Source organism: Pieris brassicae, chromosome 5, assembly GCF_905147105.1.
Source record: "Pieris brassicae chromosome 5, ilPieBrab1.1, whole genome shotgun sequence".
Classification (NCBI taxonomy): Eukaryota; Metazoa; Arthropoda; class Insecta; order Lepidoptera; family Pieridae; genus Pieris; species Pieris brassicae.
The window spans coordinates 21,041,183-21,052,896 of record NC_059669.1 but is presented as its reverse complement, the minus strand read 5'-3'; the positions used below and the strand labels follow the sequence as shown (position 1 = coordinate 21,052,896).

At 31.4% G+C, this 11,714-nt stretch overlaps 3 protein-coding genes across 3 annotated transcripts in view; 1 reads left to right on the top strand and 2 right to left on the bottom strand.

Annotated features, from left to right (window-relative positions):
• Nucleotides 1–429: 429 nt before the first annotated feature.
• Nucleotides 430–4,789, bottom strand: LOC123709881 (centromere protein S-like). Its single transcript, XM_045661473.1, has 4 exons — nucleotides 4,571–4,789; nucleotides 4,118–4,275; nucleotides 2,623–2,689; nucleotides 430–661 (listed from the first exon to the last, which is right to left on the bottom strand). Exons 1-4 carry the CDS (start codon nucleotides 4,601–4,603, stop codon nucleotides 512–514), a joined length of 408 nt encoding a protein of 135 aa, XP_045517429.1. The 5' UTR covers nucleotides 4,604–4,789; the 3' UTR covers nucleotides 430–511.
• A 586-nt stretch (nucleotides 4,790–5,375) lies between these two features.
• LOC123710183 (GTP-binding protein 128up) lies at nucleotides 5,376–9,589 on the bottom strand. Its single transcript, XM_045661936.1, has 7 exons — nucleotides 9,401–9,589; nucleotides 9,114–9,234; nucleotides 8,766–8,941; nucleotides 8,171–8,410; nucleotides 7,843–8,011; nucleotides 7,257–7,509; nucleotides 5,376–6,922 (listed from the first exon to the last, which is right to left on the bottom strand). The coding sequence occupies exons 1-7, from the start codon at nucleotides 9,440–9,442 to the stop codon at nucleotides 6,820–6,822; spliced, it is 1,104 nt and encodes a 367-aa protein (XP_045517892.1). The 5' UTR covers nucleotides 9,443–9,589; the 3' UTR covers nucleotides 5,376–6,819.
• A 1,131-nt stretch (nucleotides 9,590–10,720) lies between these two features.
• The window catches only part of LOC123709950, a 105,920-nt gene continuing 104,926 nt past the window's right edge, over nucleotides 10,721–11,714 (top strand). Inside the window, exon 1 of the mRNA XM_045661580.1 lies at nucleotides 10,721–11,037. Within this exon, the coding sequence (XP_045517536.1) occupies nucleotides 10,803–11,037 (235 nt within the window). The 5' untranslated portion in view covers nucleotides 10,721–10,802. The remainder of the gene's footprint in view (nucleotides 11,038–11,714) is intronic.

The following is an 11,714-nucleotide window of genomic DNA, read 5'->3' as shown; positions in this document are numbered from 1 at the left end:
GTTTTATAATAAGCAATATACAAAGAAAGAGATGTAAACTTCTTTAACCAAACGGAGTCTTGTAAAATGTTTGTGTATGTGTTTAACTGTAGGACTTTAATTTTACTTTGATAAGTGCAATTAGCAAATAAAAAGCTTTAAGGGTAATTTACGATAAAATTCGATGCTTTGAAATACAGAAGCCGTATCTAACCCCAAGTCTCGACTCGTGAAACTCTAAGAATACAAAACGAACTTCGTGGAAGGATGTTGTCCTACGACTTGAAAAGTTGATCATTTTAAGTACTGGCCCTAAGGCCCAATGGCTAAGGTCGAGTTGTATATACAGCAACAGGCGAAACTTAGCTTTCGCGGGTCTGGATATATGGTCATTGTAATGATTGTAGGTGTCGATTACGTCAGTACGTTTACTACAAATCAAAGAAATAATGAAACAATATTCATCGATTAGGCGTTTAATGTATAAAAATCTTGATAAGCTTAATTTATTAATTTATATACACCGCGAGTTTTAATCAAAGGTGAGGTCGATTTGATCGGCCACCATATCTTCGATGTCCGACTCCTTCGACTCTTTAGATTCATCTTGTTTCACTGCTGGCACTGTTTTCCTTCGTTTATCCTTTCCAGAGTTGGAACTTAGCGAGTGGAGGCGTGATTTCTGCAAAATTAAAGGAATGCACACGTCTATTGAAACATAATGTATGTGTTATGTTGGTCTCTCCGAACACATAGAGAAAATATCCTTTGTTAACACTGAAATAAAACTAACTAATACAATATCGAAAATATTTTTTTGTTTAAAATCGATTAAGGGTCCCACCCTTTGAGTCCATAGGCCTCTATAACTTCTTTGACATCAGATATGAGATGTTTTTCCGCGTTCCCATTACGACATCAGCCCATTGAACTTGCATAAAAGAACGTCAAGAATTGTTTATTAGAAGTTAAATGCCTAAGATATGTTAGGCGGCATCTATTGAGACTAGTCTCGAACACACAAGATTTTAAGAGTGTATATCACGAGTCCACACTCTACGTATACAGTCTCTTACTGGGGCCGATATCAGTTATAAAGCTTGATCAACAAACTTCTACACTAGAAACAATAAGTTGAAGTTTTAAACTGTCTTCAATTCATTAGTATAATCATTAATAATAAATTTATTTTATTTTATTTAAAAAGGCCCACTAACGAAACACGTACAGACACAGGACAAACGACATACAAAAACACAAACATGCATCAATGACAACGTTTAAAGGGAAACATAAACACGATAAAAGAGAAAAATGAATAATTCAACAGAAATAAACCACAATAAACAAGATTAAGAAATACAAAGATTTAATTCAAAAATTATATATTTCTTCTTTGCAATTGTTATTTGTGGCGGAACTGGCGACATGGAGACTGTCATAAAATGGACCAGGCTCGCATAGGACATGCGTCAAAGCGTCAAAAAAGGATTGGTGTATTGCTTGTGTTTTTCTTTAAAAGATAAATTTACTTAATTTAAAACATTTAGTGAATCTAACAAGTTATTTAAAATTTTGCAAACAAAGATAATGTCAATCTGTCAATATAATATTTTCATGTATTTCAGAATAGATACATTGTAATATACATTATAGAATATATGATGTGTACACCTCAGTAGAGCCAGCCAAATGCTTTAATCAGCTCGGTATCGTATCATCCAAATGTAATGAAGTAAACAACTATTATGTGATATAACACGTGTTTATTTACTTTCGGGTGCGCGAATGAAAATGTCATTATGATGGTTACATGGCGAGAACATCAATTATGTGATTTTCCCTTGAAAACAGCGGTTGCATAAATAACAAGCTCCATCATACGGATAGTTAGTGATTCAGAATCGAATTTGAATTAAAATTGCTATTTTAATAACCACTAACGGATTCATTATTGTACTGTTATCAGGTATTTTGTTATTATTCGTGATAACTAAAGCCGGTGGTCTATGAGAAGTAATAATTAATCAATGCTGCAACAACCTTTTTAGGTCCGGTTTCAGATTCTATATCTGTTTCATGATCTTCAATCTAATAGGCAAGTAGGTTCTCCTGTGCCTGACACGCCGTCCACTATATGGGTCTAAGGCAAGCCGGTTTCTTCACGATATCTACTTTCACCGTGCGAGAATGTCAAATGGCCACATAGACAGAAAATCCATTGGTGCACGGCCGAGTATCGAACCTACGACCTTAGGAATGAGAATCGCACGGTGAAGACTGAGTGAAGGTTATTAATTTTGAAATGCGGCCGTCTTTGCCTTCAATTGAATGGGACGCAATTTCCTTCGTAATACATGATCTCCATTCTATACGACCTGATAATAATCAATTAAATGAAGAAAAGTTTTATCTAGGTAAAACGAAAACTGTAATAATATTTTTGGTACGGTAAGTGTTACCAGCAGAGAAATGTATGTGGATATAAAAACTTCGACGTAATCTTGACAATAAATAAAACATGTAAACATAACTCAGATGTACCAGGTAATAAAACAAAATATTATTTAAAAAGGGATTTTCTAATCTATACATATGAGGTAATAATGTCATTAAATTGAGTTTTAATTAACGTTTACGAACCAGAGATAGATTTCTTCGAACTAATAACTTGACATCTTCAGCGTTGATTGTTGAACGTTTTGCGTGTCTGCAAAAAAGGTAATTTATAAGCAAAGGTTATATACACTGTCAAGAAAGACCTGTAGCGCTGAAACAGAAGCCATTCACAGTATCAAATAGCTAATAATGATTGAATAAAATTTTTGCTTTGACATCGAATCAATGTTCTTCGAATGCCTTAGATGTAATGAACACTAGCTGGTAATTATATACATTATAATTATTTTTAAACGATGACTACTAACATATCTTACAAATACTTGGAAAAGATACTGGTCACTATCAGAAGTAATGAAAAACAGAAACTTGAAAATGTTTTACAAGAAAAAGTCTTTGATGCCTGTATATTACCGTGCCTGGCATGTCAAACCTGGTCACTCACTGGTAAACAAGAAAACACACTAAGTGCATGTCAAAATAGTACCGACAGGAGTGTTCTGAAATTTAAAGATACAGTAAAACTAGAGCAAACAAAATACAAAGTTTAGAAATGCTGTAAAAGACTGAAATGTAAATGGACATTATGAGAGAAGACGAAAAAGCGATGGCATAGTTTTCTTGCTATGACAAAAGAAAATGCGGAAGACGAATAAGAAGACGCTAGATGATATAAGTGGAGCAGCTGGCCCTCCGTGGCTACGTAAAGCTAGAAACCGAGAAGAGCGGTAGCTTTTAGAGAAGGCCTAATTCCAAGGACAAGCTGGAAAATAAAAATTAACCGTATCATATATATGAAGTGGACGTGGAATGAAGTTCAAAATAATATATCGTTATATTATTTTAATATTTCCCTATCTGTTGGTTGAAAAATAGACGAAACAGACAAACGAAAATATTCACTTCTTCACTGGCACTGGTATAATAACTGAAATTTATATGAGTATCGATAAATTCGTTTGCTGAAACAAAAAAAAATACCTAATTCCACGTAAAAAATGTTGTACCTACGAAATATCATACAAAAGCTTTTAATTATAAAAAAAAACTTTTTCCTAGTCCTGTTGCAACGTACTGTTGCAATACGTATTTTTACTGTATAGGACAGCTATCTGTGTCTGTCATGTAGACGATATGGGGTTTATGACATGGCGGCTTCCTCACCATGTTTGCTTTTACTGCAGGACTAAGTGCCGAGAGTCGAACGCACGACTTCCGGGACTTACTAAGAGACTTAGTAGAATTTTATTTATATTATTTTGTAACAAGCAGGCGAAAAAACGTAACACTGTTTTTTAGTCTTTTAAAACTATTTAAAAAATTTACGACTAAAAAACAATTAAAAACGACTAAAAGGAAGTTCTCTGAATTGTATGTAATGTTGTTTGAATTGGTTCAATTTAAATCGAGTAGATTGCAACTAAAAGAAAAATCCAAGTTTAATGAAATTGATCTAGTAGTTTTTAACGCATGCATTACTGTTATTTTTTTAAATACTTTTACTATATTTATAGTTTACTTAGCGAATGCCTCTAAATCTGATCCATATACACGGCATTTCTTAAAAACCAGCTCCGCAATCACTTCGATTGCTGGTTTAGTGATTTCCAAGCCTAGAAAGTGGCAAGCCTCAGTACAAATACCTCGTACGTCTTTATGTACGGCCGCTTGCAACTTCTGAAAGAAATACATTTACGATTTAGTCGCCGAACTAGCAAAAATATGTATTTATAGTACGAATATATTAAGAAAATGCGATATTACGTATTCACTGGATATTGACCAGTAAAGTAGGCCATAATAAAAGGGCATCAACAACGCATATTCTGGCCAAATTATAATATGGATATCGTTTTTTTATTCTTCGATATTTTTTAACTCGCGATAATATCATAACCTCTCAGCCTAAAGTTTACTATAAAAACCTAATTCAAATAGATTTAGGTATCTATATATTAATTTTGGTACATACCTGGGTTGGTGATAGATTCTGAAACATAGTCATTTTTTCCAAACTTGTATCGTTTAACGCCGACCACTTGGACGGTTAATACTTTGAAATTATAACCTCTATTCTGACAATAAACGGAAACGACTGCACATTTTAAAATTTCTGTCTTAATTAATTAATACAAATTTAATATTGTTATATATTTTTTTTTAATGACAAATCACAATCATAAACAAACGGTATAATATTTACACAAGAAGCATATAATGTCATTTAAAAACAACAACTGTTAAATGACATCTGACTTATGTCTCAACTAATAGTTGACACTTGAGAATCAGGATTTTTTATAAATTTCCTAAAAAATAATTGTATTATTGTGGTTCTAAAGATATGAAATATGATTCTTCAGTTGTTGCAGTTTTAATAGAAAACAATAATGGTTTAAACACATCCCTAAATTACTGGAGTATAACGCCATCTCGTGGAACTTATAATAACTACGATGCTCTAAATTCCAGAATAGAAACAACCATATGAATATCCTGAAGTGTACATGGACAATTTTTATACAAAATGTTGGTATATTTAAAACTGTATTAATATCAAAGTTGGTAATATTTTCTGTTTAGGAATCGTTAAACTACAAAATACTTGAGGCTTTCATTCCTGTTACTTTAAGCAGAATCATGTTTATAAAGTACGAAAAATTTAATATTGACATTGGATTTTTTTAGTATATACATATACATATCCCAGATACATAACAAAGCCAATTAAGTTTGATTTCCTATGATATAAATTTTACAGATAATAAATAAAAGAACATGTTTAAATAATTTTATTACAAATAACAATCCTTATAACACTTACAGGGGTTGCTTATTTCATGTAACTTTAAGTTCACAAAAATAAAAGTCGACTGCTTGATTTCATGCAACTTCTAGGTAATTTCACATAATTATTTTAGAAATTCCTTTTTTGTAAATAATTACAATTTAATATTTTTCCCTTATTTATTACGAATTTGTTTAAAGAAATTTTCATACAATATTCAACGGTGCTGATTCTGATGTACATTTGTTATCATGTTTAGCATCGGTAATATTTTTTTTAATCTACTGTATGTATAATATATTTACTAATATAAACTTAAGATACATATAATCAATTAGTGCAATACATATAATTGATAAGTAGCTTTTAAAAGAAAAGAAAAACAGCGCTCTGTGGGCGTATTTGGAACTAAACCAAAGTATACAAAGTGTACTGCCACATACATTTCTTGGCCGGCCGTTGAAATTACAAGGTACAGGTACAACCGTCACCATTTTTGTGCATACAATAAATAATTTAACAATCTACCAACATTTAATAAAAATCCAACTAAAACATTTATTTTTATTCCTTCCATTATTAATTTCAATGACAAAGTTTTAATTATCAAGCGGTTCTGATTGCTAGGTAAGTATCTTAAAAGATATTATATACCGGTACTATTGATAAAAAATCATAATATCAGTTGTTCCTAAGTTGTATTGTACTTTCTAGATATACATTTTTTTATTTCATTTCATTCAGAGGCATTTCAATAAATAATTAAGTTAGCCCGCATGACTTCAAATTATTCCCCTTATAACGGTAATTTGATTTTTACTGGCAATAGCGACGCTCTTACCAGCCAACAAAAGTATGTGGCACTGTATTCGGGTTGTCACTCAAATGATTTAGATGCATATAATAACTTTTATTATACAATCGCTTCTGTGCAGGCAAGAACATTTGCTGCCGGTATCTATAACAGTCTGAGATCATATTTTGAGGTCGATAGTCATTTGAAATTCGTTATATGCTGCGAAGACTCATATAATGGGATATTTTCTTTCGATCAATGAAATAATGATTGAATTAATGTTACTATACTAATATGTAATTAATAATTTTGAATTTTATTATCAATAAATGTAAACAAAGCACCATTACAGCAACCAGGCATGCATAGATCTTAATAATATTTGTTTCATAGAGTTGTCATATTTATAGTCCCTATTATTACCCCCATTATTCATAAATAAAACAGTATTATTATATCATATTCACTAAAGTATTCATTTGTCTCTTTTTGTCTCAGTGTTAACACAATTAGTTAGAAAGAGACGAAAGAGTACTTACACAATACGGATGGAACTGATACAGTTTTATGTATGAAGGGAAATTTTATTTTTATGTTTTAGTTTTTGATACATCAGTGTTAGCACCATCATCTGTATTTACACTTTCTTCACAATTTGAACAACATCTTCATCTGCCAAAACATGTTCAATACCAACTTTCTGCGGCTGATGCTTCACTGAAGAACCCCATACCAGGGCACTGAAAAGTTATATGTAGAATGAATAACATTGTAAGAATAAGAAACATAATATATAGGCACATCAAACTATCATAATTACTTAAATAATTATTGACCAAAGGCACTTTTTTATAAGACAGGACACAGGCAGTAGGCTCACCTAATATTAAGTGATTTCACCACCCACGGACAAAACACTTAACTCTCAATGCTGGCCATTTAAGAGTTTATGCACCCTTTTCTTGTAAGAGCCACAATCATGTTGATTTAGGATACATATTCAATTACTATATATAAATTTATTAAATAAATGCATAATATGAACTTCATCATATTTATAAAAAAAATACTCACTATTTAAACTCTTTCACAATAGACCTATGGAGTTTATTACAAAAATCTTCAACACTTGTTCTATCAGCATGCAACACAACAGGTGAGTTGTAATCTGGCAACTGTCCCTTGGGTTTTGTATATATCCTAATCAGTTTCAAATATTCCCACATTTTCTCCAATAAATCATCAAAGTTCCATCTGTGATGAGCGGAAATAGGTACACAATGGGGTATCTTGTAGATAACATCCAATTCCTCTATACTGATCTGATCTGGAAGGATAAATAATAATTTAAGTGGAAAAAAAAAATTTCAAGATAAAATTTATGATTATGTATCATATATAATCTTTTAAATCATTGCAAAATTGTCAATGTACATTGTCTTGTCTTTTGATATGGCAAGAATGGTAATTTTAGGGTAAAAGCGTAATCAAAGCCATCATGGCTTTGGCTTTCATCATTGGATGTATTTTAATAACTGTTTGACTAAAAACTTAGCCTATTATACATTTTCAGTTCATAAAGACTCAATTAATGATGAATATAAGTATTTGAATTAGTTATACATCAAATTTAAAATATAGTATAATGAGGTAGGCTTACCAATTTTATTCAACAAGTAGATACAGGGCACATAAATTCTATTTCCTTCAATGACATCAATAAGATCATCACTTGTCGCATCATACCTTAGTGTAATATCAGCATTATGTATTTTATATTCAGAGAGTATCGTCTTTACAGCTTCCGCGTCCAACTCAGTTTGGGGGCACTGGAATATATAACATACACAATGTTCAATAGACCTCTAGACTGATTTACCACAACAACAAATCCCTTGAGGCTTAACAGAACTTATTATGATATACAAGTTTTTATAAATAGAAACTACACCACCAATTACACCACTTTTTAGCAATTTGGTACTTACAGTAGTATTCAAATTGATTCCACCTTTGTCTTTCTTTCTAAAGTATATATTAGGTGGTTGTTTGTTCAGCCGCAGCCCAAAACCTTCTAACTCATGTTCTAACAGCTTTTTGTGTTGTAGTGGTTTCAATACATCTAGTACAATGAATACGAGACTGCATGTACGGGCAACAGCAATTACTTGCCGACCACGACCTTTACCATCCTTAGCACCTTCAATAATACCAGGCAAGTCGAGAAGCTGAAAATTGTTTTGAAGTTGTTTACTGTTTGTCTTTATTACTTTACTATACATACATCTGTTTCAACACATGAAGTAATTGTTCAAATTGCTATATTAAATTTCAAAAATTATTCAGACTTATTAAATAACTGAAACTTGTCAGTTAACTTAGCTAGTGTCACGTTGTATTAAGGTTAAGGAATTATATGAAAATATTTTTATGTGACATAATATTAATGTTGATTCCATGATAATTGTCATTTTTTAATATTTTCTATAACAAAAAATAGAAGAAGATATGTCATAATAAAATATGCCTTTTATAATTAAATGTGATATTTTAATTCAATCCCAAGATAGTAATATAAATCACCTGTATTTTTGCCCCTTTATATTTAATACAACCAGGAACTGTTGTTAAAGTGGTAAACTCATATGCTGCTACTTCAGAATACACACCAGCCAAGTTGGACAATAATGTTGATTTCCCAACTGACGGAAAACCCACAAAGCCTATACGAGCATCACCAGTTTTGGCAACATCAAACCCTAAAATTATATAAAAATTAGGCTAATATAGTGTCAATAGCTTAGGCTATATATGCTTCTAAAATGCCAGAATAATAATGTAATGGTGTATGAATCAGTCCATTTGTTTATATTAAAGGTTTAGAATTTACATCTTGGTTTAATATAAGAACTACATGTACAAGAAACTTACCCTCTCCAGTTGCACTAGCGCCACCTTTTGGGGTGATTAATTCACGTCTTAGCTTAGCTAATCTAGCTTTTAAAATACCTAAATGAAGAGCTGTGGCTTTATTTTTCTGAGTTCTAGCCATCTGAAAGGTATTATAAAGATGTTATTTTTTATCATTATGCACATGAAATTGAGAAGATATTTATTGATTTATAAAATCTAATAAAATCAATTTGATATAATGTAAGGTTTTCATATTGTATTTCTTTTCTATATTCTTCTGGAAAGGCATAACCTATTTCACTTACCTCGGACTCTATCCCAGCAATTTTTTCTAATATGGTACTCATCTTGATATTTTTTCTTGACTAATTTACAATTTAACTTGGAGAAAAAATCAAATGAATAATATTTAAAGCGTATTTTTCATTGAGAATTATTGTTTTAAAATAAATACGGAGCCTACAATACGAAGCGTGTCCCGCCGTCCGGTTTCAACTGTCAACCACGTCAATTTCAACCTTAGCCGTCAATTGTCATATGAGTTATAACATAACACATGTATAAATGTCGATGTTTTTGAACTGTATAATTATTTTAAAAATAATAAAGTTTTTAGCACAAGGTTAAAACAGCACAGGTAAAAAAAGCATGTTAAAAAAAATGTATGTTTAGTATAGTGTCATCTGTCGTTTACTACGTATACTACAAAAGTCATCAATACGGTACCTAATTGCAGATTTTGACGGGTCGTATATTACCTAAAATCGTAAAGTACTTTAATTTTATTTGGGGTTTACCTTTTACATCGAAAATCGATGCGATAAAACTAAACAAAAAATAACATTCAATTCAGGCAGACCAAGATATCGTAAATTTCGTCATGTTGTTGATTTCATACAGAAGCGTTTGTGGTAAATTATAAAATAATTAAATTGAATGTATTTTTTTGCATTAAAACAAACGTAAATTTATGTGAGGCTATATTTATATTAGCATTTGCCGACGGCGTCTAATGCTAGACAAGGGTCAATCTTCACCCAAGCTTTTTACTTTAGGAAGGGTAAGGAATTTTTAATGATGTCGTTGTCTTTTGTTATAAGTCATTTACTTTGTAATCCACTCTAAAATTTTATAGAGGGTATGTTTGCTGAAGTAATTTTAGGAATATATATTTAATTTAAATCATTTCACTCAACTTTATGCTTTTTTGAGTGACTTGCCCGATTTAAATGCGTTATAAATCTTTATCGTGGCTACTATATAATATTACTACATATTACATTACTACATATTACATTACTATACATATTTACATGCCTAACAAACAATTGCCGACGAAACCGCGCTGGCGTGTTGAAGTTTAGACCATGTAGGAAAACTGAAAACAGCTAAACGTCAGTGCTTCCCCATCGTGAATGGCGGTTGGTTGTGCGTACTTTCCAACGTCGAGAAGTTTCCGATGTTTAGTGGAATGGAAATAATTTAATACCGAAACGGCATCAAAGTTGTGAATATTTTATATAAATCAAGTATATCTATAAAAACAATATATTCATGTTTACTTTCAAATATATAACGTATTTTAGGGCTTTCTGGTTATGAAGTATGTAGAAACTGTTGAATATTTAATTATTAGATACAATATATCGAAAAAGTGAAGCAACATAAATAATTATGGTGCGTTATTAGTGTAAATAATAAGCAAAAATGTCTTCAGAAGTATCGTTAGATGGACAAGAAAGACCAAATTTTTTACGCCGCGCGGGAAAATGCTGTTTGAAAGCAGCGTGTTCGCAAATTGGCTTAGTTATTGTGGTTATTATATACGTTCTTCTTGGTGCTGTGCTGTTTGAGTACTTGGAGTCAGGACCTGAGGTGGTGAAACGGTCTGCCATACAACGTTCTCGGGACGAATGCCTGAAGGAGCTGTGGGCAATCACCGGTAAGTTATTAATTTATGTATACATTTTTATATATATATATATGTAAAATAATACTTGTATAATACAAAAGAGTAAGGTTGAGTGTCATTTTATAAAATTGCCGCGTGTTTATATCTGGGAAGATCATAGATGATGAACATAAGAATTGCACCCTGTGTACTGTGTTTAATTTAACAATTGAATAATAATGTACTACATTGTACAATCAATAATTTACTAAATTAAAAAAATATTAATGTATGACGTATTTAACGCCTTTAATAGGTGTTATTCGTTTATATACATTTTCTATCGCTTCCAAACCTAACTTGAATTAAATTTTCTATTAAAATGGAGTATTTGATTTTAGAAAACAATCAAGGGTTGTAATTAATAGCTTAGCAGGTGTCGTTGACCGCAGTTTCATTGTTTTGGGAAGGAATTTGGTGTAATTAATCCTATTTGGAGCCTTGTGACAGTCGTAAGTTTTGAGAAAATACAACGCACCAATTTCTGATATTCGACTCTAGATTTAAGATAAAGTGATGGTTTTCGTAATTTATCTAATTCGGTGTAAAATGTATTTCTTTATATCATATATGTAAAATTCTATGTATCCTTAAAGAATCCTTTCAAGTACCAGTGGCGCAGTCAGCTGATAGGTTGAATAGATATATATATATATATAATATAGCTT

Excerpts from the sequence above, each read along its gene's own strand:
- LOC123709881 (XM_045661473.1), bottom strand. The coding sequence starts at position 4,603 with ATGACTATGTTTCAGAATCTATCACCAACCCAG. Across the intron at positions 2,690-4,117 it reads GATTTAGAGGCATTCGCTAA|ACACGCAAAACGTTCAACAA; the intron begins GTAAACTATAAA and ends CCTTTTTTGCAG. Across the intron at positions 662-2,622 it reads TTCGAAGAAATCTATCTCTG|AAATCACGCCTCCACTCGCT; the intron begins GTTCGTAAACGT and ends TTAATTTTGCAG.
- LOC123710183 (XM_045661936.1), bottom strand. The coding sequence starts at position 9,442 with ATGAGTACCATATTAGAAAAAATTGCTGGGATAGAGTCCGAG. Across the intron at positions 9,235-9,400 it reads TTGCTGGGATAGAGTCCGAG|ATGGCTAGAACTCAGAAAAA; the intron begins GTAAGTGAAATA and ends AATACCTTTCAG. Across the intron at positions 8,411-8,765 it reads ATAAAGGGGCAAAAATACAG|CTTCTCGACTTGCCTGGTAT; the intron begins GTGATTTATATT and ends AACAATTTTCAG.